Genomic DNA, 15,168 nt, shown 5'->3' with positions numbered 1-15,168 from the left:
CTTTCAGAGCAGCAGAAATTTGTTTGTAACCTTCCCCAGCCTTGTGCCTCAAGACAATCCTGTCTTGGAGCTCTACATACAATTCCTTTGTCTTCATGCTTGGTTTGTGCTTTGACATTTGACGGTCAACCCTGGGACCTTATATAGACAGGTGTATGCCTTTTCAAATCATGTCCAATCAACTGAATTTACCACAGATGAACTACAATTAAGCTGCTGAAACATCTCAAGAATGATCAGTGGAAACAGAAAGTACCTGAGCTCAATTTAGAGCTTCTAGATTTTTCAGGCTTTTTATGTAAGCCCCTTATAAATGTAAAACAGAATTTAGAAGTAAATAAATAAGTAATCAAGTGTTTCTGGAAGATTTGAACAACAGCTACACATGTCAACATTAAATCTTTTTTTAATAAACTCATTCACAAGGTATCCTTTTTGGCATATCTGGAAAATAAAATAGAAGTGTTATCATTTTAACTTAAAAGTTAAAACCTAATCTTAACGTTTACATTTAAGTTTCTTTTTATAACCTGCATGACCTGAAAAGTGTATCGACAGGTTTATCTTTTCCTCAAAATAGTTTGGGGGAAATACAGTGAATGCATTTGAGTTATTTTTCCCTCCAGCATTTCCTGGTTTTGAGTCTCAGCCATACAGTGACACGTCTCACAGGCCAGAGCACTGCACAGAGCTGTAGATTGATGTAGAGAAGGATTTGCCTGATCAGATTAGCAGGCTTGTTTGCCAGATAAGGCCAGCAGAACTGGAAGAGGCATAAAGAAAGAAATCCAGGTCAAATCACAGAGAGTCTTAGAGGTCACACTGTGACAGAGCACTAATCCAAATCCATTTAGTGGACGTCCGCTTTATAAACGCCGTTATGCCAAGATACGCATTCGGAGTCTGTGAAAGGGACAAATAATGTAGGATTCCGATTTTACAAATGGTCTGTTTACAATTAAGAGCAGCACACTTCATTTTAACTGTGTGAGGTTTGGATATACAGTATTGTTAGAGTAAAGCCAATATTTGAACTAGGAGTTGACACTTGACGTATAAGTAAATGCCACTGCTTCAGACACGTCAAAATGTCCGACATCTTGGAACAGTCAAAATTTACAGTAAAAGCTAATGTTTTCACAACATTCCAAAGCTTCTGGTCATAAAAACTGCAAATATATTAACTTTTTTATCTATTTATTTATTTATTATTTTTTATTTTACCTTTTAACAGTTTTTTACCTTTAAATGTCTTTAATGCTTTACTGTCACTATTTAAAGTTTGTATATATTGTTGGAGTAAAGCCAATACAGGGTTCAACGCTAAGGATTTTTTATACAGGTCCGATCGGGCCATTGGTTGAGAATTTTACTTGCCCTGCCAAAATTTTCACTGGCCCCACCAAAAAAAAAAACTAAAAAGTTAATAGCTATTTCTTAGCCACATATTTTAAATAGTGGCAAAATGATGCCTGTGAATCTAGAATTTAAACATTTTAAATATGTTAATAAATGTATAATGAGCAAAATTCAAGATTTTATGCAAATGAAAGAGCAGTTTAAAAAATGTGCTGGTATTTTAATGCAATTCTAAATAATTTTTAAAAAATGGCTTGCCAAACTGACAACTGTTTTTTTTTTTTTTTTTTTTTTTCAGTTTCCTAATTTTGTACCCATGTAATTGTCTGCTTCTAAGACTTTAGAAACAGACGTTTTCTTATAGCCTCATTGTTTAATTTTGCCGCCATGTTGCCATCTTTTCGCTGTACTGGTTGTTACCAGGTTACAAAAAAAAAGTGCTCATCGTTACTGGCCGATAGGGGCCAGTAACAATTCTGTCTACTGTCCCGAGTGTCTTTCACGCTGGCCCCGGGCCATTGGGCAGTCCTTATTGTTGAGCCCTGTATTATTTGAAAAGGAAATTCAACACTTGGAAATGTAGATGCCACTGCTCCAGACAAGTCAACGTGTCCACCATCTTGGAACAGTCAATATTCACTGTAAAAGGTAAAAGCTGCGTCTCAAATGGCACACTATACACTATGCATTCATGCACTGTGTACTTATGCACTTACACACTTAACAGCATAGTAAATGTATGTAGTGTCGTCCCAAATGGAGCACTAATGTTTTTTTACTAAGTGGAAATTCAAACCGTTTCCCTGATGGCGTTTGACTTGCCAAATCAGTGAAATGAATGACCAAACTATCAAATAATACCTGCCATTAGTATAACCACATTCACCAACAGGCGGCGCTATAATCACTCTCATAGGAGAATTTTGCTTTTACAATACAAAATAAATAAAGCTGTGGTCACACTAGAGTTTGTGTGTGCAAAATTCCGTCGTACGGTGCTGCTAAAAAGGGGGGGATTAAACAAGATTATTAGATATTTAAAAAGCAAGCGATTGTTCCATATTTTAAATGTCTTGTCCAGAGAGTTCATGTTTTGATCCTCGATTGGTCTCACACAGTCAAGTGATGCGATTTCGCATGTCAGTTGTCACCAAGCTTGAACTGCAGCACCCTGCGAAACTTGACGCTTGACCCTGCGTTTCCGGTCTGACACATTTGCACGCGTATGAATGGAAGTCTATGGGAGGAAAAGCACAGTGTGACCGCAGCTTTATCCAACATAATATAAAGCTTCACCCCTTCCGCTACTTGAGCAAACCTGCGGTAGTTGAGTGCGTGAAGTGTCCAACATTCCACACTTAATCTTAGCGGCTGAATGAGTGCATCATCCGGGTAATTAAAGTGCACTTATTATTTTTAGAGTTTTCAGTGTGAACGCACTACTTACACTATTTATACTACAAAATGGTGTAGAATAGTGCATAAGTATGCGATTTGGGACACAGCTAATGAGTTTTTACAACATTGCCAAGCTTCTGGTTATAAAAACTGCAAATATATAACCTCCCAAAGACATTTTTTACTTTTAAATATCCTAAGCATTTCATTTTCACTGTTTCACTGTTTGGATATATTGTTAGAGTAAAGCCAATATTTGAAATGGGAGTTCAACACTTGGAAATGTAGATGCCATTGCTCCAGACATGTAAGCTTGTCCGCCATCTTGGAACAGTAAATAATAACATAAAAAATTTATAATTGTTTACAATATTGCACAAATTCTGGTCATAAAATCTGCAAATATATAAACTCCCAAAGACATTTTTAGCTTTAAATGTCTTTAATGCTTACTTTCACTATTTAAAGTTTGGATATATTGTTAGAGTAAAGCCAATGTTTGAACTGGGAGTTGACACTTGGATATGTAAATACCATTGCTTCAGACACGTCAACATGTCCGCCATCTTGGAACAGTCAACGCTCATGGTAAAAGTAAATGAGTTTTCACTACATTGCAAAGCTTCTGGTTACAAATACTGCAAATATATAAACTCCCAAAGACATTTTTTATCTTTAAATATCTTTAATGTTTTATTTTCACTGTTTAAAGTTTGGATATATTGTTAGAGTTAAGCCAATATTTGAACCTTTATTTGTTGTAGTGTGTTGGTTTAGTAAAATCATCTGTTGCAGTCTATTTCAGATACAGATGTTCATATTTTAGTTTAAATCTGCCTACTTGATTTTATTTCATATGCTTTGTGTAGTGGCCCATTTAAACTAATGACAATGAAGCATCTATGTATGTTTATTTATGACTTTGGAGATGCACTGTCTGTCAGTGATTCAGTTATACATTTATTTATTTAGTAGACGCTTTTTCCAAAGAGGCTTACAAATGAGGCAATATAAGCAGGCAAGTCAAATAATATGTAAACGCCGTGACTAGAGTCAGTTAGCCTGGCATATGTACATAGCAAGGCTTTTTTTCTATATGAAAACAGTTTAGGTGTTTTGTTAATTTCTCACAATTTACCACATCACTTTTTTATTATTCTTTTTTTTTCAGCATCCCTGAAACCATTGCGCCTGATACGGTGAATATAATGATAAAATTCAAACCATGTATGCAGGCTTGGAAACTAATATTAAACAAAATAATACTAAATGACCACAGTTTCTTTAACAATTAATGCAGTAATTTGACAGAAAGATTCTTCTTATTAAAAGCGCATTGCATTAAGGTAAATATTCATATTTACTCAACCACATGTCTTCTAAACCTGACAGACTGGTTTTAAGTATCATTCAACATTTGGTTATGAACATTACTGGGGCCTTTCGTAATACAAATGTTTATACATCCAGATGTATTCAACATGAAAGTAAATGCAGCTTTTACAAGTTTTATGCAGTTTCCAAAAATATTTTATCAAGGGAAATATTCAGTTGGTTGGAATTGAGTAGTTGAGTAGTCTTATCTTAACAATACCAAACCCCTTACTTCTATACATATATTTTTCACCCCACCCTGCTGAAAAATCCAGCTTAAACCAGCCTAGGATGGTTGGCTCTTTTTAGCTGGTCAACCAGGCCGGTTTTAGAGGGGTTTTGGCCACTTCCAGGCTGGTTTTCAGCCATTTCCAGCCTGGTTTTAGCTGGACAGGCTGGGAGATAACCAGCTAAATCCAGCTTGATCAGCCTAGCCAGGCTGGGAGCCCAGCCAAAACCAGCTAAGTCCAGCTTAAACCAGGATGGTCAAGCTGGTTTTAGCTGTCCACTTTCCAGCCTGACCAGCTAAGACCAGGCTGGAAATGGCTGGAAACCAGCTTGGAAATGGCCAAAACCCCTCTAAAACCGATCAGCTAAAACCAGCCAATCATCCTAGGCTGGTTTAAGCTGGATTTTTCAGCAGGGCAGGTATGAATATTGACATCATATTACAAGCAATATTCCGTAATAAATAAAAAAGATGATCTATGTATCCATCAAAATTTATCCAAATGAATGTTTAATTATTGATAAGTCTTTCAAAGAGGTGAGACGGTAATATGAGTGCTACGCTTTTTTTGTCTGAACACTTTTATTGTAGGTGATCCAAAGAGTGTTGTAATAATCTATGGTACACTAAACACGATGTCGCACAGTCATTTACCACATATGAACACAAATATTATAAAATGCTTTCTAGCATGTCTAGTCAAACAAAATATGACTTTGTAACATGAACCAGCCTATTACACTTACAGGCCACTTTATTAGGTACACTTTACTAGTACCGGGTTGGACCCCCCTTTTGCCTTCAGAACTGCCTTAATCCTTCGTGGCATAGATTCAACAAGGTACTGGAAATGTTCCTTAGAGATTTTGGTTTATATTGACATGATAGCATCACGCAGTCGCTGCAGATTTGTCGGCTGCACATCATGTGAATCACAAGTTCCACCACATCCCAAAGGTGCTCTATTGGATTGAGATCTGGTGACTGTGGAGGCCATGTGAGTACAGTGAACTCATTGTCATGTTCAAGAAACCAGCCCAAGATGAGTCGCGCTTTATCACATGGTGCGTTATCTTGCTAGAGGAACTCCTTTAGAAGATGTGTACACTGTGGTTATAAAGGGTTGGACGTGGAGAGCAACAATACTCAGATAGACTATGGCATTGACACAATGCTCAATTGGTACTAATGGGCCCAAAGTGTGCCAGGAAAATATCCCCCACACTATTACATCACCACCACAAGCCTGAACCGTTGATGCAAGGCAGAATGGATCCATGCTATCATGTTGCTAATGCCAAATTCTGACTGTACCCTCCAAATGTTGCAGCAGAAATTGAAACTCATCAGACCAGTGTTTTTTCCAATCTTCTATTGTCCAATTTTGGTGAGCCTGTGTGAATTGTAGCCTCAGTTTCCTGTTCTTAGCTGACAGGAGTGGCACACGCTGTGGTCATCTGCTGTAGCCCATCCGCCTAAAGGTTAGACGTGTTGTGCATTTAGAGATGCTCTTCTGCATACCTTGGTTGTAACGAGTGGTTATTTGAGTTACTGTTGCTTTTCTATTAGCTGGAACCAGTCTGGCCATTCTCCTCTGACCTCTGGCATCAATAAGGGATTTGCGCCCACAGAACTGCCGCTCACTGGATATGTGTATATACACTAAAAACATTATTTTTGCATTTTCTTACTACTTAAAATGAGCTGAATTGTCACAATTCTTGAGGGTTTTTTTGGGACAACTTAACTGCTTTATGTTCATTCCACTTAAATTTGTAAAAATTACGTTAATTTAACTGATTTGTGTTGCGACAACATGAAGGAATTGAGTAAAACCCACCATTTTGTGAGTGTGTATATATATATATATATATATATATATATATATATATATATATATATATATATATATATATATATATATATATATACACACACACACATATATACATACATACATATATACATACATACACAGTATATATATATAGTATATAACCCCTATATAGTTCACATTATCATCTGGGATGCTCATTTAAATCCTTCAATGTACATATAACTAGATTAGTTAATAGACAGATCTAAAATTGGGTTAGTAAAACACTTAAATAAAGAAAGAAAAGTAGCATCTCTGTGTGGTTAGTTTTCCCGGGTTAACACTATATTCTGTTTTACACCACTAGATGGCAAAGGAACTGAGAGACCTGGAATAACATTCAGGACAAACAACAAATGTTTTCTATCTTTAATTTACTGAGGAAAAATACTTTGCTCTTTTTTATCCAAGTGTCAAAAATACTTCATTACAGTCAATCAGAACAACACATGACCACAACCTGTGCTCTTTCAGTAGTAATTCAAATTCCATGTTCAATTCCCTTTCAATCCAGCTAACGAAGACCTAAAATCACACTGCCATTTTTAAACACATTTTAGTGCAAAAAATAAACGAACAGTCTTTTACGATAATGCATTTTCAAGATGTCCACCAATCCAGGGTCAAAGGATTAAAGGATAAAAGCCTAGATAAATAAATTTTCATGATTTACTTTGACCAGTATCACGTTAACGTACTGTAAAACTCCGATTTGTGAAGGAAAATGAGCACTTTTGGGAAAGTAATCATGCTAAGAAGGCACTTTCTGTCAAGTGAATAGCTTTTCTACACTCAACGTACAGAAAAAAGTGGATATTTCCCATACGTGTAGTAAAAAAGGATATGAAAGGGTTTGGTCCACACTTGCATTTGAGTGTTGGTACAAAAGCAAGTCTTACAAACCATAGAAACATTAATGTTAGTTTGACTAACACTTAAAATGCTGGTTTTTATCAACACTAGTGTGCCAAAATCATCCATTTGGCTTTCAGAAGATAAAGTGAAATGACCCTAAATTTCCCTCGCAGTACAAAAAACACAACATGGGAAAATGACAGTCAACAAACCCACTCACAACATTATAAAATCAGTCACTTCTGGTACAATTAAATAAAACCGTTGTGCAGTAGATCAAACTGCGGAGTCACTAAAAGCATATAGTGCATCGATGTAAACAAAAATGCTGCTCAGATACCACACTATGTTCGCTGGATGGTTGAATTTCCTACAGTGTGTTGCTATTAATTATAGGGATGCACCGAAATGAACATTTTGGCAAAATATTGCATGCACTTGGCCAAAAACCAAACTTGAAAATGCTTTGTGATAATTACTAATTAATTGTATTTAATGATATGAAGTAATTTAGTAGGACTTTAACTCAACGTAAATTATACTCATTTTAAGAAACACGAGTCAACAAAATCACCACATTTAATTTACAGTAAAACTTCATTGAGTGAACCAGTCGAGAGGTGTGATTACACCAGCCTTGCCATGACAGCATTGTTGTGCTATTTGCAAGTAGCAGGAACAATAAAACTACATAGAAATGATCTGCAAGGGGATTATTTGAAGAGTCTTTTTTCCTGTCGAGCATGTGAGGTACATGCAGAAATATGTAAGTTTATTCTGACATTTATTTCTTGCTGCCAAAAAAACGAAAATTTTCTGCCAATGACTTTCAGCAGATGAAAATTCGGTGCATCCCTAATTATTAACAGTTTTATTTAGTGCTGTAAAGTGATTAATCACAGCCGAAATAGAAGTGTTTTTAGTAAATATATGCGTGTACTGTGTACATTTACTATTGTGTATATGGGGAATACACACACACACACACACATATATATATACATATATACAACAGTTCTGTCTAGTTCTTGAATCTGATTGGCTGATAGCCGTGTGATATTCTGCAATATCAGAACTCATACAGCCTCCTCCCCTTTCTGTATTACTCCGCCCACATAGAGTGACAGCAGATCAATAAACTTACTACAGTTTGACAAATATTGCTGCTGTTTAACAACACAGTGTACTTTAGAGGCTTTTTTTAGGCGAGAATGTAGTTGTTAAGACTGCAACTACGCAGTTTATTTATAAGGATAGTGGCTATTTTAAATATTTATAATTTCGGAGATACAGCACTCCGGCATCCCATCATTGAGCAGAGCAAAGATGGTTGATGTTGTTTATGCACAAGATGGTGGCAGAGGCCCTATAGTAAGCCCTCAGAGGAGAAAAGATTGGCGTATTTTCAAAATACAGCTGTTCAAATCATTATTAAACTAATATGTGACTTTCTAAGTTGATCTCTCAGTTTTTATGTTGCAGTGCTGTGTTTACAACATATTATTTGTAGTGTATTGAGATGGAGCTCAATTAGGAATGCATGTATTTTGTGTTGGTCACTCTTTGTATAACCCTGAGTTGCCTTTTTGTTGGCCATCTTTTTGTTTCTAGTGCGTCTCCTGTTTTCACTACAGCAGACTAGTTTAGTAAAAAGAAGAAAGAAGAAATGCCCACATGTGTTTAGCGTTTTTACTTATCCCAAACACAACCGTAATCTAGTAGTGATTGTTGCTGCTTTGCTTTCTCAGGGGTTAACTATTGTGATCTCCTGTTCGCAACAGAAATACTGTAAAATGTCTCTAGACTGGTGTGAATGTGAATGTGAGCATTTTAAGTCATTTTTAGGTGTTTTGTCATAATTTTAGAAAATACACTAGAGAATCATTCAAACACTAGCTCTAAAGTGATGTTGGTGAAGTAGCAATGGTTTCTGCTATTCTGATTTCAGCTGCAAATGTGAAGAAATGGTGGAAGAAAGCAGTTCCTCAAACAAAAGGATTTTTAGACTGTCCGTGTTTGATTTTCTTTTTCATGTACACAATTGTGCCGTCGAACTGTTGTACAAATGCAATATCACACTCGTAGCAGTGTGTTATGGCTGTATATCGTATAAGCGTCAACGCTTCCCATTCACTTTTAATGGGTGACATAAGGTGTTGCCGAACTGCAATGTGATTCCATCCGTGCTGCTACAGTGGCGTTGCTTGCTGCAGAAGTTTGGACTTTCTCAACTTTTCTAACACCAACGGAAGAGTTAGCCAATCAGATCGCTGTATGCAAGTACCCCAGCTCAGACAGTGGCCGATTGCTGACTAATTTCATTGGCTGACACTGCTATGACGATCGCGTCAGCTCCAACTTCAGACACACCTTCTGTCAAGCGTTGACGCTGAAGCCACGTGTGAATCGGGCCTTCGACCATGTGTAAATCGACCTGCGGCATCGTGCCAACGCACGCCTCCCACCAGTGCCAATATACAGCTATATTACACTGCTACTCATGTGATAGTGCTCATATATATATATTTTATATATTATATATTATTATTATTTTATATATATAATATAAAAATATAAATATGTACATTTTTATTGTATTTAAAAAAACATAATAAATATACACAGTACAGGCACACATATTAAGTCCGTGACACACCAAGCTGACTGTCGGCCATTGGGATTTGTCAGTCCGGCTAGTTGGTTTAGTCTGTTCCACTCGTCGCCTCTCATTGGAGCTCGTAGATGTTTCACCATTGGCTTAGCGTTCTGAATGGTTAGGGCAGTTCACATATTTGTCTCTACTATTTGCAAACGATATGAATTATTAGATTATCAGACATACTTGCTGGTGTGAATCCCTCCATGGTGAGTGACAATTACTGTGATAATGCTACTAAACGCTGCTTTGTTAATGCTTTGCTCGAACACATAAGATACTGCCACCCACAAGTGCGGAAAGATATGTCCTACTACGCAGAACACACACTCTCGTTTCAGTCAGCTTTCGTCCGTTTGGTGTTTCAAGGGCAACTTTTTTGGTCCAGACAGATCCACAACTACCAAAACCACAGTTTGCACTAGTTGTTTGGCATCAGCTTGGTGTGTCCCGGTATTTATATGAATGCAAACCTTTTTTTTTTGGATATGATAAATCGCAATTAAACGTTGACTGCAGTAGCTTGAATATGCACTTCGGACTTATGATAGCAACACCTCTAACAAAAGAATTGGCACTACAAATGTGTCCACTTTGGTTGGCAAAGGCACTGCATGAAGGATGCCAGGTCTCGGTTTCTTTTTAATGCCGTTTTCTTTTAGAATTGCACTTGCATCCAGTTTGACGTGGAGTTTAAAAATCACTCGAAGCTCCATCGCTGGTGTTTGTCTCCAGTAGAGCAGCTTCTCATTTGGATATCTGCACGGCCCTCTTCAGTGCGATATGAGGTGATACACATGTTTGAATGAGGGTGAAATATGCTGCCGTCCTGAAAATACAGGAGATAGCGATCATTTTAGGCCATGGAATTGTTACACGAGAGCAGATCTGATGTGGAATGAGTTGACAGGCAGTGTTTGTTTTCTTATCTTGTGCTGTTGTGTGATTATCTGAGCTGTAGGCGAGATACTCACTTCTCTGAACTGCCATATGATGCTGGGAGGTTTGGGAACGCCGTCTTGCGGACAATGCTTCATGCCGATGTGTGTCATTCCATCTTGAACTTCAGCGCACAGCTCGGTCACGGAGTTAAAGCGAATCTCCCTTTGAGATGTGTACTCAAAGTACTAGGAGAGAGAGAGAGAAATGGCGATTAGTTTTGCTTTGCTTGGTGGTGGTGGTATGTTCATTTCAATTCCAAGATGTCTGGATGAAATAAAGAACTAAAGTCAGAATTATTAGCCCTCGTGAGTTATTAGCCACCAGTATATTTTTCCACATATTTCTAAACATAATAGTTTTAAACATACATAATAGTTTTAAACAAACATAATAATAACTCATTTCTAAAAACTGATTACTTTTAGCTCTGCCATAATGACAGTCAAGATACAAGTATTCAGTTAAAAGTGACATTTAAAGGCTTATCTAGGCAAGTTAGGGGAAAATAGGCAAGTCATGGTGTAACTAGTACCTTGTTGACAATCTTTGATGCTGCTTTGAGAAAGCCAACATGACTGCACTAGAACTGAGAATGGCAGTTGGCATCAAGCACAGTTGTTGCTAAGTGGTTACTAGGCAGTTGCTAAAATGTTTATGTCATTGCTAGGTGGTTGCTAAGCAGTTGCTAAATGGCAATGCTTGTGTACACGTTTGATCAAACGCTAATATTTAGTAGGCATTACTAGCATATGTTATTGCACTTAGATAACCATTAATAGCATGTAGCTAATCGTTATTAGCACTTGGCTTGTCATTGTTACCATTCATAGCAAACAGGAAGTGCCATTTGCTTGTCAAACGAGCTAATACCCAGGTCCCTACGATGTTCTGATGTGGAGATTTTTAAGTGGTTGCTAGGTTAGCCTCTTTTATTGCTATGGGGACAATTGAGAGCTTAGTGATGATGCATCAAAGCTTCTTGACAATATGAGTGATATAAATCAAGCCCGATGTCTCTGACAGTCAAATACTGGACTTGGACATTATGTAAAAATGGCTTGCCATATTTTATTGAAAATAAAATAAGAGATACATGCAAAGTGTGAAAGGGATACATGCAAAGATGGATTGCCATATCAGTAAAAATATGGAGTTTAAGTCATGAAGTTTATGGCTTGCCATATTTTGAGAAAAATAATGCTTAAAAATAATTTATTGAAAAACCAGACGTCTGATAAACCTTAAAAGATAAAGCAACAAAATCTAATGCAGAACACAGCTTTTAGTCAAATGTGAGGCTTGCATAACTTTTTATATGCCTGCCCGGATTATAAAAATGTAACATTTAACATTTTTTTATTCAAAAACAATAAGTTCGATTGGCCTGAGGGGATTTTGCAACAATCTTAAATGCAGAAGACACACTTTGACACAATTTTGTGCTTTGTAGAATCAACGGCCTAAGAGGAGATACATTTGGTTTTGAGGACAGAGTAGTATAACAGTATGATGGCTTTCTCAAGCCAACATAACAGTGGTTTGTTCTGTAGGCAATCAAAAAAAAGAGCTTAATAATATTGGCCTGAAAAACTGTTTTTTTTTTCTAGCCACAATGAAACAAATAAGACTTTCTCCAGGAGAAAAAATATTGGAAATACTGTGAAAAAAAATCTGTTAAACATCATTTAGGAAATATTTGAAAAATAATCAAATTAACAGGAGGGATAATTGTGGCTGAAACAGTATATTTATATATTTAAATTTTCTCTCTTTTGTAGGAGTGTATGTATATGAAAATATTGTAATTATTGCTTTAACAGTTTGTGAGCTAACATTAAATATCTTGTTCACTTTCCTAAAACAAAGGATATTTATATATTAATATGAAACATTATTATGTTGGCACTTGTAGCATTAGTGGGCAATGCACTGACAAATAGTACATCCGTGCTGTCTCAAGTGCAGGCTAGCGAATCCTCCTCCCCCTGTCTCTCTAACTTCACTTCCTGTCTATTTACAGAACGACCCTGTCATAATAAAGAGACAAACGGCAAAAAAAAAAGTGTATATTGACAGGGACTCTTTAGTGCTCAGTGAGCGCTGTCTTTTGGATGAGATGTTAAACTGAGGTCCTGACTCTCTGTGATCATTAAAAAAAATCCCAAGATGTCCTTTGAAAAAGAGATTAACCCCGGCATCCTAGCCAAATTTGCCCACTGATCTCTTTCCATTATGGCCTCCTAACCAATCATAATTGGCTTCATTACTCTGTCTCCTCTCCACCAATCAGCTGGTGTGTTGTGTGCGGTCTAGCGTAATATGTCTACTGTCGCATCATCCAGGTAGATGAGGACATTCCCCCCAAGAAATGTGTAAAGCACTTTGAGTGTCCAGAAAACAGCTATATGAATGTAAAGAATTATTATTATTATTTTATTATTATTATTTTTTATTATTATTAAAGTATCAATATCAGGTATTGGTTGATATTAAGTATCGGTTGCAGTTGGTTCAAAATGTGGCAGCTAGACTTTTGACAGATACCAAAAAACACCCTCATATTTCCCCAGTTTTAGCATCCCTTCATTGGCTTCCTGTTCATTTTGGAATTCAGTTCAAGATTTTGCTTATTGTTTTTAAAGCACTGAATGGGCAAGCAAATTGTTAGAACTTATTAACTTTCAACTCCTCTGCCCCGTAGGTCATCAAATAAAGTTTTACTACAAATTCCTCGGTCACGACTTAAACTGAAAGGAGATCCTTTGCAGTTGCTGATCCATGTTTGTGGAACCAGCTGCCACCGGACATTACGAGTGCTTCTTCTCTATTTTTAGGTCCAGACTTAAGACACATATTTATTCAATTGTATTCTCTGGCTTTTAATTTTTATTGTGCAGTGTTTTTGTCATACTACTATTCTTATTATTACTTATTATTTTATAGTTAATTTACTTTTTTAGAATGTGTGTTTTGGTTTTGTTCAGCATTTTGGTCAGTGCCAAACTGAAGTTAAATGTGCTTTATAATTAAACTTTACTTACTTGCTTACTATTTTATTATAAACAAGTTTCCTGTTCTTACCGAGGCTTTTTTTCACCAAAGGGAAAAAAACATGTTTTTGATCAGAAGTACTGTAAATACACACAGTAAAATGTATGTGTGGTCTGTAAAAAAAATTTCAGCAAAGAGACATTTATTGAATTGAAGTGGCAGTACAAAACTTTTTAAAAAGTTTTTTCAAAATCTAATTAATTAATTGTACATTTTTATTTAGCTGTTTTTATCCGGTACATGACAAGATAATACAACCACACATTAAAAGTTTATACAAGTAGACCTATTGCATGTAAAACCAGAACATGTGGCTGAAAGGAAAAGATAAAGGAAAAGACAACGAAGTCTATAAATAAATAATTAAATCAATCAATCAATATAAAACAACTAATAATGAAAAGTCTAAACATCACAAAAGACTTCCCAAACCACAGAGGAAACCCTTGTTTGTCTATTTTGTAGTCACTATAATAACCTATTCTTTAAACTCTGGGGTTTTGCGAGTTTTCCAGTGTTCAAAGATGACTGCAGCTCTCACAGAGATCCCCACCATGATCACTGTGAACTCTTCCTGTGTAATATTTGGCATCCATCTCATATAATTTTTTATTTCAAGCAAATTCTTTCAAGTTATTTGGAGGATAAAAAAAAATCATTGAAAATATGTTATTGTCAAACTGTTATATTTGCACAGCATTACTGTAAAAATATGCAATGCTCATATAAAACTGACACCCAACTACAACAGGCTTGAAAAAAACACTGAGGGAAATATTTGTAGCATGCGGAATTAATTAAAAACATGCCTCAAGAAAAACTCACTCCCAGCAACAAATATCAAGGACGCAATAAACACGGATGTCTGTACGGATCTCGTTAACAATCAAAGCCAAGTTAATAATTCATAAGCAAATACTCTCGACAGAGGATCAGTAGTAAATCCTAGAGAGCAAAGGTTGGAAAGCAGGAATAAAAAGCAGACTGGGAGAAAGTCAAAGGTGCAGCTTTACAGGGAAATAATGAATCTCTAGTGTTTTTCAGATGCACCGTCTGGATCAAACTGCACCACATGTATATTTCATCCAGACGTCTGTCTTTGAGGAGATCTGGCTAAGGTTTCCTTTTCAGCCCAGACTGTGGAAACATTGATTTTCAGTCACGTACGGTGTGACTTCAGAGTCCCATGATGCTCAGCAGTGACACGCATACAGGTTTCCCTTTCCATTAAATATACATCCCCCCAAAAAAACTCATTCATTTCTCCAGATAAATGCCGAACCTCAGAAGGGCAGTGCTTCCCTGAATGGATTATATTTCAGCATTAAAAAGCTTTCTTTGTTTCACAGCAAACGCAACAAACAGGATTTGATGGATCTCCTGTCGTAGGCGTTGCATAACTGAAGGTTACTTGATAGCGTTGGCATT

General features: G+C 36.6%; 1 protein-coding gene across 1 annotated transcript in view; it reads right to left on the bottom strand.

Annotated features, from left to right (window-relative positions):
• Window positions 1-9,653: 9,653 nt before the first annotated feature.
• The window catches only part of galnt4 (polypeptide N-acetylgalactosaminyltransferase 4), a 46,353-nt gene continuing 40,838 nt past the window's right edge, over window positions 9,654-15,168 (bottom strand). The window contains 2 exon segments of the mRNA NM_001044778.2: window positions 9,654-10,576; window positions 10,722-10,874. Of these exon segments, the coding sequence (NP_001038243.2) occupies window positions 10,448-10,576; window positions 10,722-10,874 (282 nt within the window). The 3' untranslated portion in view covers window positions 9,654-10,447.

The sequence above is a fragment of the Danio rerio genome, chromosome 19 (genome assembly GCF_052040795.2).
Source record: "Danio rerio strain M-AB ecotype USA chromosome 19, GRCz13ab, whole genome shotgun sequence".
In the NCBI taxonomy this organism is placed as follows: Eukaryota; Metazoa; Chordata; class Actinopteri; order Cypriniformes; family Danionidae; genus Danio; species Danio rerio.
This window is presented reverse-complemented; position numbering and strand designations above follow the sequence as displayed.